Source organism: Magnolia sinica, chromosome 9 (assembly GCF_029962835.1).
Source record: "Magnolia sinica isolate HGM2019 chromosome 9, MsV1, whole genome shotgun sequence".
In the NCBI taxonomy this organism is placed as follows: Eukaryota; Viridiplantae; Streptophyta; class Magnoliopsida; order Magnoliales; family Magnoliaceae; genus Magnolia; species Magnolia sinica.
In genome coordinates this window covers 15,443,346-15,456,069 of record NC_080581.1, presented here as the reverse complement: position 1 = coordinate 15,456,069, position 12,724 = coordinate 15,443,346, and the positions used below count along the sequence as shown (strand labels likewise).

General features: G+C 41.4%; 1 protein-coding gene across 3 annotated transcripts; it reads right to left on the bottom strand.

Moving 5' to 3' along the window:
- Positions 1-422: 422 nt before the first annotated feature.
- LOC131256975 (reticulon-like protein B21) lies at positions 423-10,644 on the bottom strand. Of its 3 annotated transcripts, none has more exons than XM_058258110.1 (9): positions 9,913-10,644; positions 9,758-9,820; positions 9,498-9,600; positions 9,271-9,345; positions 9,015-9,168; positions 8,857-8,926; positions 6,992-7,057; positions 2,898-3,020; positions 423-922 (listed from the first exon to the last, which is right to left on the bottom strand). In XM_058258110.1, the coding sequence occupies exons 1-9, from the start codon at positions 10,598-10,600 to the stop codon at positions 738-740; spliced, it is 1,527 nt and encodes a 508-aa protein (XP_058114093.1). In that variant the 5' UTR covers positions 10,601-10,644; the 3' UTR covers positions 423-737. The 3 variants fall into 3 exon arrangements, with proteins under 3 accessions (XP_058114093.1, XP_058114094.1, XP_058114095.1); XM_058258111.1 differs by having other exon boundaries at positions 9,758-9,808; XM_058258112.1 differs by lacking the exon at positions 423-922 and having other exon boundaries at positions 6,992-7,045; positions 8,844-8,926.
- Between the last annotated feature and the right edge of the window lie 2,080 nt (positions 10,645-12,724).

Genomic DNA, 12,724 nt, shown 5'->3' with positions numbered 1-12,724 from the left:
GATTTGGAATGTCACATATGTTTCCGTGAAAATATTAAAAAATTTGACTAATTCCAATTTCTCACATTTACATCCATTCCAACAAAATACTTGGATTTCAAATACACTTCATTTATTCCTATCTTAACAAAACCTAATTAGTCATTCACTTACAATTCCATTTTTCATTCACTTCCGTTTGCAAGCTCAGGACTACTCAAAATCAACATGGATCATTTTACTATTGTGTCAGTTTACATCTACTTTCCGAGATTCTCGGCACTGAAATGATGCATTTAGTACTTAAGTACTATATAATTATTACAAGCCGGGGTAGGCCCGTTTCTTTTGGCGCATTGCGGCGTAGGCTAGACTAAGGCATAGGTTTTACTTGGCCAGTGGACCCAAATTACCAATTTATGGCGCTTCACAACATTAAAAAATAGATTTGGACAGCTAACATTTTCATTAATCAAAACCTCTAATTTCTTATTAATACTAAAAAAAACTGACCTGCCAAACACTACAAGATCTAAATATTTCTTTTTCTTTTTTTGGGGGGGCAGCTTTACATGTGCTTCTGTCACAAGATAAGAAAAAAAAAAAAGACAAAAGGAAAGCTTATTTGGATTGAAGGAAAGTAATAAAACAGAAGCTTCCCTTGGACTCATTTGGGTGGTAGAAAAACTATACACAAAAAAAAAGTGGGATGGAAGAATATTCCGGACGAGAAGAGCTCATGCATGTGGGGCCCACTTTCAGGAACCTTTCTTTTCCTTTGCCACCTCTGTTATGGTGGGCCCACCTTTCATAATGAAAGTGGGCCCGGTTTTGTTTGTCAGCTCTTGTCCACCGTTGGAATCTTCATGCACCTCATCTTCCACCCACTCGTCCCTCAATAAAGATTGCTGGTAGAATCGTACGGCCACTACCAACATGAAAGCTGCAAGGAAAGGCCCACCAAAAAGTAAATTACCAAAATGTCCCTAATGAGGAAAGGGTATAGCCCACTCGAGTACATTCGTTGCATTTGGAACATGAATCAAGCTGATATGAACATTAGCTGGGCCACACTTCATACATGATCTGCACCGTTGGTTAATTTCACTTAACCGTTTTTTTCTTTGTACTTGTGCGGCCCACCTGATGGTTACCGGATCTTTGTGACATGGCATCTACATAGTGGCAATCTTCTGATGAACGCCTCTGATCTTCCTCACATGTGCCTAGTTTCCATGTGTGAAGCGATTACATTTATTACGTAGGCCCACATTTCGGTGATCCAAACGGTTGACATTACGGGCCTAACAATGGACGGATATGCACCAAAATTCCCCAAGATTGGATGAAAATCCTAATTCTTAACCCTTGAAGAGATCGGTGAAAAAACTGATGGTTTAGAGAGAAATTAACCAACGGTTCACGTTCAACCAGGAAAATTCCAAATATCAGACGGCTGGGATCTTCCAATCCTGGGGATTTTTTTGATGCATTGTCTATCCACTTACATCAATGGTTTGGATCATTGGAACATGGAACCACTTAGTACGAATTCAAAACCCGAATTGGATGGCCTGGATAACCACACATCAGTGCCATGATTTATGCAAAACTCACATGCGAGCCTGTGCCTTGAGCTTGAGCTTGTAAAAAGGTGCACCGTGTCAATCGAGTCATTGAGCCAACTCGGCAAGGATTATTAACTGGAGCCTGAGTTAAACTTTTGAGCGAGTTTCATATCGACTCAGCTCGAAACTGCCGCGAGTTGAATTGACTCAGCCGAATTTCGAGTCAATTAACCTGGTTTTAGAGCTATGTTATCAACGTGCATTGCACATGTTAGCTAACTAGCATACAGTGAAGGAGGAATAGATTAAACTCAAATTTGCAGGGCTTTGATAATATTATTTTAGGACACAGAATGCATACTGACCCGGTCAGCACCGACATCGCTGCTGATCGGTGCTCTGTGGGACCCCCCATGATATGTGTGCCAGCACCGACACGGCTACTGATCAGTGCTCTGTGGGGCTCACCACCATGATAACGTGTGCCAGCACCGGCATCGCTACTGATAAGTGATCTGTGGGACCCACCATGATATATGTGTTTTATCCACACTGTCCATCTAATTTTAGGACATGAGTAAAAAATGAGGCCGATCCAAATCTTAGGTGGACTACACTATGAGAAATAGTGGTGGTTGAATGCAATCAATTTGCATTAGGGTTGTCAAGAGGCTTAGACCCAGTGTCACCTTTTATTTCGATTTTAAATTGTTGGGCCAGGCTAATTAAAAATTTTGCATTGGTTAGGCACAATGATGTAGGACAATTAACTACTTATTCTAAAAGTTCAAATTAATAGAGCATAGTGAATTAATCTATTTATCTCATAGCCTAAGCTCAACATCGCACGGGTTAGGATTTCGGCCGAACCCCCTCGTGGGCCTCACATCACATGAGTACCACGTCACATGAGTCACCCGCCTCACATGGGCCGCCCACCCAAGTGTATACCCACATCCCGCAGGATACCTCACTCGAGCCCAGTGTGAAAATGTCCATACATTACTCAGGCTCGGCCATTGACAACACTAGTCTAGGCTTGTTAGCCACATAAAATGGGCTCTACACCCATTTTATTTTAAGTCATTTTTACCACCAACATGTCACTTGAGGGACATCCAATCTGCACAAAATGTGGGCCACATCATGATTGTTGCCTGATATGAAATCAGGCCATACAATGAGTCTTAGCATAGGCTGTCCGTTGATTTTGATATTGTATCCTGGTAAACAAGTCGATCCAACTTTCATTTCATGTTATCATCAGGGTGTGGCCAACTCTTTTGAATGATTGGATTTTTGATACATGCGATGTGAGAAGGAAAATTCGAGAGCATTGGATCTCCTTACCTGCCCAAATGCGGGCCACGACAGAAGATAAATTCCAAATGACGGTGAAGATGGCAGCAGCGACAGCTTTCTTGTGAGTGCATGTGTCCCACGCATCCTGAAACCGTCTAACCCAAAACTCACCTGACCATATGACAACATTCAAAGAAATGACTCAGCAAAGATCAAGTTGATAAACTCAATTACAATGCTTGTTTAGATTAATCTACACCATCCAAGAAATCGACAAGAACATTGATCGAATTTAGGAGCTAAACCATGGTAAATAAGTAATTATGACAAGTGCTCCATGTTTGGTTTAATGTCTGAATTTTACCTCAAAAATTGGACAACTCAACATTGTAACCATGATGTATATGTTATATTTACACCATTCATTCATTTTTGTTTTATATCACTTTAGGGCATGAGCCTAAAAATGAGGCAAACCCAAATCTCAAGTAAACCACACTACAGAAAATAATGAGGCTTGAAAACGTACAATTGAAAACTTCTTGAGAGTCATAGACATTTTGGATGTCTCATTTTTTTGACTCATGACCTAAAATGATCAAGCAAAATGAATAGACAGAGCAGATGAAATACATACATCATAGTGGGGCCTAAAACCTACAAATTTGAGGTGATATTTTTTCTAAAAGCTATATATGTTGACTTAATAAGTCATCATTATTTATTTATCACACTTTAAATAACCTATTAATTCATTAAAAACACTAAGACAACAATCAATCGTATACCAATTCTAGTTCTAAAATGCTATTTAGAAATACTTTGATAATATGGTAGAATGCAACATGCAGGTTATTTTCTTCAATTTATAAAAAGATAGAGGGATAATTGCATACACCTCCCTTCATTTTATTATGATACTTGTAACCACCTCCACCCTGTTTTCACTGCTTATATGCACGCATTCCTCATTCCTATCTTACAAATTCACTGCAGATCCCCTCCCACTGTTCATTAACACAAATATCTTTAGGCAGTTGATCTTTTCCACCTTATTGTACATTAAAGTACCTTTGGACATGTGGCCCAAACGTGTATGACATCCCACCCTTCTAAGCATGGTCACTCCACAATCAAAATGGGACAAAACATCGAGCTTATCCAACCATCATATGGTTTACCACGTGAATTTAATAACTACCGTTTTTTACGGTGAGGCCCACCTGATGATTTAATGGGTTGGATGTACAATATTTACAAAGAGTGACTTTGATACATGGGTCATGACTGAGCAGACAGCTCATGCGAGGGAGCATCATCTGTCACACTTTGAAAGAGAGAGTGGCTGACTTGACTTGCAGGTCTTACCTAATCAATGGCTTCATATCGTGTCTAGCGCAAGACGCTGGATATGCCATGTGTGCTTATCATGCGTAGAATCCGGGTAAAAATAAATAAAGTAAAGACTAACATGAAAGTATGATTTCATCTGTTTTAACGTGGGTCCACGCATGTAAAAAAAACGCATGGTGATACGGCATACGCACAAAAGCGGATTGCACCCTGCCTGTAGGGCTAACCATGATGTATGGGATCTATCCATATTGTTCATCTAATTTTTCAGATCATTTTTTAAAATGAGCTAAAAAATGAGGTAGATCCAAGGCTGAAGTGGACCACACCACAATATGCAGCGGTGGTGATGATCCCCACCATTGACACCTTCCTAGGGTCTAGGGTCCATCATGATGTTTATATTCCATCCAACCTGTTCATAAGGTCACATAATCTGAACTAAGGGACAATACAAATTCAAGCTTCATACAAAACTTTTGTGGTCCTTAAGAAATTTTAATCGACGTTGAATCCCAATCGTATGGACTACTTGAGCTTTGGACTTTAGAAGTTTTAATGGTGGGCGTTGAATCCCCGTTAAGCTTTGGATCTGATTCATTTTTCGACTGGTACCCTTAAATGATAGGGAAAAATGGATGAACGAGTGGGTCCCACAGAGCCTTGGCGAGACCCAGTCCAATGCCCACATGCACACGGCTCACTTGACTTGAGGAGCCTTACCTAATGAATGGACCCGGATTGCGACCAGCAGACAAGCCATGTGCGCTTCATGCGTAGAAACCCAGGTGAAAAAGGATAAAAAGTAAAGAGTAGCATGAAAATATAATTTTCATCCTTTCGAAGGTGGGTCCCACAACTGTAAAAACGCTCTGGCCCTTTTTCGTTTGCCCGCATGGGCTGGACCCAATCCCGTTTCCCTAATCAATGGTAAGATCTGCGGAGTGGATTAGGTGCGCCGCAGCCTCACCCAACACGGTGCGGCCTTGTTTGTGGACCCCACCTTGATGCATGTATTATATATCACTTTGTCCGTACAGTTTTTTGAGGGTTTGATCCTAAAAATGAATTAGATCTAAATCTCTATAGGAAACAGTGGTAATTGGCCACTTAATACCTATGGTGCAACACAAAAGTTTTTTGTCCTTTTATCCAGATCCGTGTGAATTATCAAAAGGTTGGATGACAAATAAAACTTTTTCAAGGCAAGAGGTAAATCACTACTGTTTCATATGGTGTGGTCCACTTGAGATTTGGATCTTTGTGATCACGCCCTAAAATGAGCTCGAGAAACGGACGGACAGCATGAATATATACATCAAGCTGGCCCCATGGTTAGGGACGCACCTAATCCGCTCGTAGAGATCTGACCCATGTGGTACCAGATCTCCGATGCGCATGCGCCTCTCTCATAACCCCAGTACGGTGGGACGGGGATTAGCTACTGACTGTGGGCCCACCATGATGTATGTACTGTATCGCACCTTCAGTCCATTTAGAGAGATTATTTTAAGACTTGAGCCAAAAAACCAGGCATATCCACCGTTGAAACCTTCCTATGGCCCACCACGATGTTTGTTTGATATCAAAGATACATGCCCGAAGGTAAAACAGTAGCCGTTCAATCGCCGTCTTTTTTTTGGGGGGGTTCACTTGAACTTGAATCTGCCTCATTCTTTGGCTCATCCCTTAAATAGTCACTCCAAATAGATGGACGGTGTGGATACAACTCATACATCATAGTTGGCCCCACAGAAACTGGTGACGTTACCTCAGTGGTGATTGCTACTGATGCTGTCAGTAGCTAATTCGCGTCCAATACGGTGAGGCCGACAGTGGCCCCCTCTTTCATAACGTGTGTGATCATGAGTCACGACTCAACGGCTAGAAAAAGACAAGACAAGACGTCCGTATTTCCCCAAAAAAGTAAGAAACATTGCCCATAAGGCACCGACGCTAATATCTTGTCACGAGGTGAGTTGGTGCCGTTAACCTATGTGGGGCCACTGCCATGTCCGAATGACATCCAAACCGTCCATCAGTTTCTTCTAGTCATGTTATAGCATAAATCCAAAAATGAGTCATAGAAAAAGCTCATTTGTGCCACACCAAAATATACAATGCCAATTCATTATACACCGTTGAAACCTTCTCCAGCCCCAGAAGTTTTCGATCAGGCTGATATTCGTAATTCCTTTCCTACCCATGGGACCCATATAACGAACGGGTGGGATGGCATATAAACATCACAGTGGCCTAGGAAGGTTACAACGGTGGCCGTTTCCATCCACACTATTTCCTATCGTGAGCTGGCCAGACTAAAGGACGGACAGATGCCATAAGGAAAGCACGGTGGGCCCCACAGGATAACAGAGCTTCTTCTCAACCTGATTATATTAAATTCGCGTCCCATGTGCACCGTACAGGAGGACACACTTGCCACGTGTTCAATTACTCATGGCACGTGTACTGGACATCCCAGCTGTGTATCAGGTATGAGTGAGACTCGACTTGCAGACAATGGTCCAAAAATAAGCCGACCAAGTCATCTACACATCACACTCACCCATTAACTCCGCACGTGTCTGACCCCACCTGATTAATTGATCGCTTATTTTAGGTCCACGTAATATCCAAGATATTTTACACGTGATCAACGGATCGGATTGGATGAACACACGTTTGGTTAGCACGTGTGTCCGCGAGTGGAGAGGGTGCATGTGGTCCAAGCGAAACCAGTGTCTACAGAAAATTCCAATTATACCCTCATAGAAGTTGAAGCTTTTTACCGTAGCCTGACAGCTGGCTGGAATAAGCGGAGCAAAACTTGGGTAACGTAAAAACTGCAAAAAAAGCTGCACATGCACAGAAACAAAAGAGCGAATCGCACCCAAGATCAGTTACAACTCGTACATTTCTTTTCTTTACGCTAACGTGGTCTTTCACACGTGCCCACGTGTGAAATCCAAGCTGCTCATCAGGTAGGCCCGTAATCCCCACAATGTAAATTTCCTCGGCCTGCACCTCCAAGAACTAGCTAGAGAAGGACAGTTCTGTCAGGGGCTCTGTAGGGCCCACCATGATATGCATGTTTTATCCACGCCATCCATCCATTTTGATGGGGTATGAGCCCAAAAAAGGTCTTGAGGGCCACAGAAGTTTTGGATCAGCTGATATTTATGGTTTTCCTTCGTCCCTATAAACAGGTTGGATGACAAATAAACATCATGGTGGACCAGATAAATCTTTCAACGGTGGGCATTAAATCTTCACTGCTTCATGAGATGTGGCACACTTGAGCCTTCGATCAATTTTTTTTCTTCTTGATCATGCACTTAGAAGATCTTTCAAAATAGATGGATGGGTGGATAAAACATATACATCACGGTGGGCCCCATAGAGCCGCTTAGGACCGTTCGTCTCTAAGTCCAACATGTCAAGTGCGTGTTGCCATTACAACCGTCCAAAAGTTGGTACCCACCATGGAGATCATGGGACGTGTAAACAGGTGGGGGACACGAATGAAAATAACATTAAATGTATGATTGTTACTCATGATCGGCGTGAGGTCACTTATTGGATGGATCGGATACCGTGCACACGTGACATAAAGGCAATCGACATAGGCATGCTAGATGAGGTGGCCCATCTGATAATTTGGTTGACCAACCAATACATCGAATCTGGGCAGTTGTTATGCAGAGCTAGCTGATTTCCCGCCCGTGATAGCGGATGCGAATTTCGGACACGTAATAGGTACTTACCCCGGCCGTCGGTAACTGACGGGGATATGAAGGGCCCACCATGATTTATGGTTTTTATCTGAACCATCCATCCATTTTACCATATCATTTTAGGTTACAAACTCCAATACGAGGCAGATCCAATGCTCAAGCGGACCACACAGTTAGGATTAAACACCTACGGTTGAAAACTTTTTTGGGTTCACACAAAGCTTAATACATAATATGTGTGTTTTACCCTTAGTCAGGTTTATCACAGCTATTTCCTGTGGTGTGGTCCAATTGAGCCTTAGATCTGTCTCATTTTTTGGCTCATGTGAAATGATACTATAAAATGGATGGACAGTGTAGATAAAACCCTTATATCATGGTGGCCCCCTCCTATCTCCGTCCGTTCCTAGGATTAACTCCTGTAGCCTATGATGGGACGTGACTGTCCAAAATCAGCCTCATCTAAAAACCAAGTGAGCCACAACACAAGAACAGTAGGCATGGACCCCACCATCCGCGCCATTGAAACCAACCACCAAAATGATCCAAAACTTCATAGGCCCCACAAACATCGGATACATACAATCCAACGGTCCAAATCATGGGCCCACTGCGGATGGCGACTGTAATTCAAAAAAGAAAACCATCTTGGTTCGACAATCCTAACCGTTGGATGTTCCGCTTGCTCCATCTGAACCACTGATCGTTCTAACGGTCCACTCGATAACCAGAAGCAAACAAAACATCCAAACCGTACCTTCAGATGTAAGACTTTGGTTGAATCCCATCCACAATCGGGCCCACAATGTAGACCGTTTTCACTGACACAAATGCAGTACGTGCCCATACTACTGCAGAATACGATACTATTCCGGCCGTAAAAATGTATTCCCATTTTACCCTCTACCGACAAAACTTACCGAATCTGCCCATGGTCCAGATGGTGATGGAGCTCCCGCATCGAGCCAAAACAAACAGCAATATCGCCAGCTGCAGTCGCCACATGTAGTCTATTTTTAGTAATTTTTCATAAGACGAGGGGCAAAATCGGAAACCGGAGGGATAAAATGGGAAATACCTTCATGGTGGTTGCAGGATCTCCAGAGAAAAGGCCTCGGATCTTGAAGAGAAGCTCATTGAAGTAAGGAAGAATCATTCTAATAATCCAAATCGCTTCTTCTTCTCCAACAACCATATATTTCTCGTTTGATTCATCAAAATCCACAAGCCCCCTATTAATAAAACAAAAAAAAAAAACAAAAAACAAAGAGGAGATTGAAGTTTTTGAGCATTTGGGATTTCTTTCTATTTTTATGGATTTTGTGTAGAATTACCTGCAGATAATGGATTTATAGAAGAAGATTACACCAAGATAGACAAGACCCAGATAGGAAATTGCAGAAATCAAGCTGCAGAATATCAAACATTGGAAAGAAAAAAAAAAAAAAAATCAATTTTAGAACAGAGAATTTCATGCCAAAGATTAAAAATAATAAAATAAAATAAATAAATAAATAAGATCTTTTATTATTATTATTATTTTTAATTGGATATCACTGACCTGAAATTTAGATCCTTGGTGAAGGAAGATGAAAGAAGGATGAATGTACCCAATCCAAAAACGAACGCTGATTTTGATATATCTCTCCACATCACCAAATCCACTGAAAATAAAAAATTTAAAAATTTAAAAATTTAAAAAAAAAAAAAAAAAACAGAGTATTAGAGAGGAAAATTTTACTAGAATATCAGGAAAAATCCCTCTCCCCCAAAAAAAAAAGACAGAAGATTGATTGAATTGGACAAATAACGAAAACCCACCAATGTTTTGCATCCTATTTTGGGTTTCTTGAATTCCCTCACCAAATGCATCTGAAACTTCAACTGATAAAATAAGAAAGAAAATAAAGAAAAAATGAGACAAAAACAGAGGAATGAATGGAAATTCAATTGAATTATTGAAGAAATGTGTTTACTTGAAGGTAGTTTTGAGAGATCTGGATCAATGGCTGGATGTTCTATCACATGCGGTGGATCTTTCTCTGCATTCACCCATATCGGTGTTTTTTCATAGATCTGTTCATCCTTCTTCTCTTCTTCTCCAACCACCTTTGCCATCTTCTCTTCAGTTGAATTCACTTCCTTGATATCAAAACTCTCCTTCTCAATCTCAATCTCTTCCTCTTCCTCTTCCTCTTCCTCGAACTCTCCATCTTCCTTATCGCCGACACCATTATCCACGCTCTCAACGGCTAGTTTCGGTGATCCAGTGGGACCCACATTGCTCGGACTCCCTTCTGAGACCTTCTTCTCCACACCCAATTCCTTGCAATTCTCATCTGATGCCGCTGCCGCCGCCGCTGCCGCTGCCACTGCCACTACCCCCGACCGCGGTTCGGACCGCGTCTTCCTAAGTTGAATTGGGCTCTTTTCAGACTCTGATTTCCACTTCCGGCGGCCCTCGGCGACGCTGTCACTTTGGTTCCTCTTCAGTCTCCGGTAGACTCGAAAGCCAGCGACGATGCCACCGCTGTCGTCGCGGCGATCTCCGCCATTGAAGACCTTGATCCCACCTTTCCCTTCGTCAATTTTCATTCTGGTTTCCCAAACAGAACCAGCTACAACAGCATTCTTTGTAGTTGCTCTTCTTCTATTAGCTTGCATTTTGTACACTTGAATGAGAGAGAGAGAGAGAGATTGGTGGGGTGAGAAAAGAAAAAAAAAAACATAGGAGTGTGATTGAAGGCAATCTCTTTCTCTCTCTCTACCTTTGCCTCCTGTGATAGTTTATCACCATTTTAGCTACTCATGTTTGACATCCAAACCGTCCAAATACGACAATATATTTTTAGATGGAGCATATCTCTGAAAACACAATGATCAAGTAATCCTAACCATCAGATCAGTATTGACATCCCTTCATCTCATATTTTGGTTTGTGCTCTATCCATAGTTCGCCAAACAATTTGGACGGTCTGGATTGCTATACAACATGCATGTGTACAATTTACGATTCACCACCATTTCAAAAACGGTGGTTGACTATCATGAGAGTTTAGCCGTGAAGGAAAGGAGCAGAATTATGGGTTTTTTGTGGATTTATTTTTAGATAACTTTGATTATTCCCTTGCTTTTGGGATCAGAGGATCTCTGCATGGGCAGTTTCCAAAGCATACGAAAGTCATGAGTGTGCCACATGCACATGGACGGTCAGATTTAGGAGAGAAAACAGAGGGGAGAGATTTTTGGGTGCCTTGCTTCTTCAAGATTTACTTCATACTCTGGCAGATCATGATGCTTGATACACAGGTACTACGGACGGAATACGGATTCAGCTGATCCGGTAACAACCGAAGTCGGTGGATCCATGATTTTGGTGCCCACCATTATGTATGTTGTGCTTCTTTTGCATGTCATTTTAGTGCATGAGCCCGAAAACGAAAAATATCAGGATAAATCTTAGGTGGACCACACCACCGAAAACAACTATTATTGAATGTTGTCCTTTAAAAGATTTTTAAAGGCCATAAAAGTTTTGGCTGGTATCTGGTAAATTTTTAACGGTGCAATTAATGGTGTGCCTTGGGAAATTTTTAATGGCCGACGTTTAACTACTACTATTTCTTGTTCTGCCCTACACGTTAGGGGTGTACGTCGGGTCAAACCAGCTTGACTCGGCTTTGGCTCGGCCACTAGCTAACCTCAGCTCGGACTTCATTGAGCTCGGCCCTCGAGCATGAATGGCCAGCTTGGCTCGGTTTGGTGAGCAACTCAGCCTAGCTCAAGCCAAGTTCCAGCTAAGATTGAGTCGAGTTCACCACTGAGGCATTTTCACAAACACCTTAACCACACCTTCAAAATCACATTGTATTTGAGATAGCAGCAATGAGCTTACTGGCATTTTATCAAATACCTTTTAAGTAACATAAAAATCAAGAAAAAAAAATATATACTGGTTTCATATACATACCTTCCTTGCCACTAACTATACTTCTTTGAGTCATTTCAACAAATATTTAGTGAGCAACATCAATATCAAAGTAGTTGAGTCATTGAATCGGTGTGCTCTGTGTTCGATTTGAACTGGGTTCGATCCGAGTCGAGTCGAGTTGAGGCCAGCTTCAAACCGAGTCAAATCAAACTTTTTTGAGCCGAGTGGAGCTAGCTCAGTTCGTGTACACCCCTACATGCCCATGATATTTGAATTTACTTCATTTTTCAAATTCTTGTTATGTCATGCACTTGACATTTGGACTTATTTCATTTTTTTAGCTTATAAGTAAAATGTGCTCAAAAAATGAATGGACAGCATGGATATAAAACACATATTATAGTGGGCCCACAATCATGGATCCACCAGACTTGATGGTTCTCCGGATCCACTGCATCTCTTGGAGATGGAAAATGTAGAATTCAGTAACTTACAGTGATTAAATCGGTTAAGCAATCCTGGCCTTCGATTCATGGGCACTTGTTTGTTTAAATTGGAACATTGGATTTCATTTTTAACAGTCCAATAAATGTCCAAAGATTCAACTGTAAGATTATCAAATAAACTTGAATTTTTGTCCATGATACAACTAAAGTTAGACCCATAATTCCGATAATTTAATTTATTTCTGGTATCGTGCTTATGAAATTTCCGGGTAATTTCCAGTGCCTGCGTATCTTCCATCACACTCAGCCGAGTATCAAGATTGTTCTCTTTGTTTTTTAAAGAAAAACTTTGATACACTGGATGACTATGATGGATGATACTCAGGCACTCAGAATTTCCACACGTGGGAT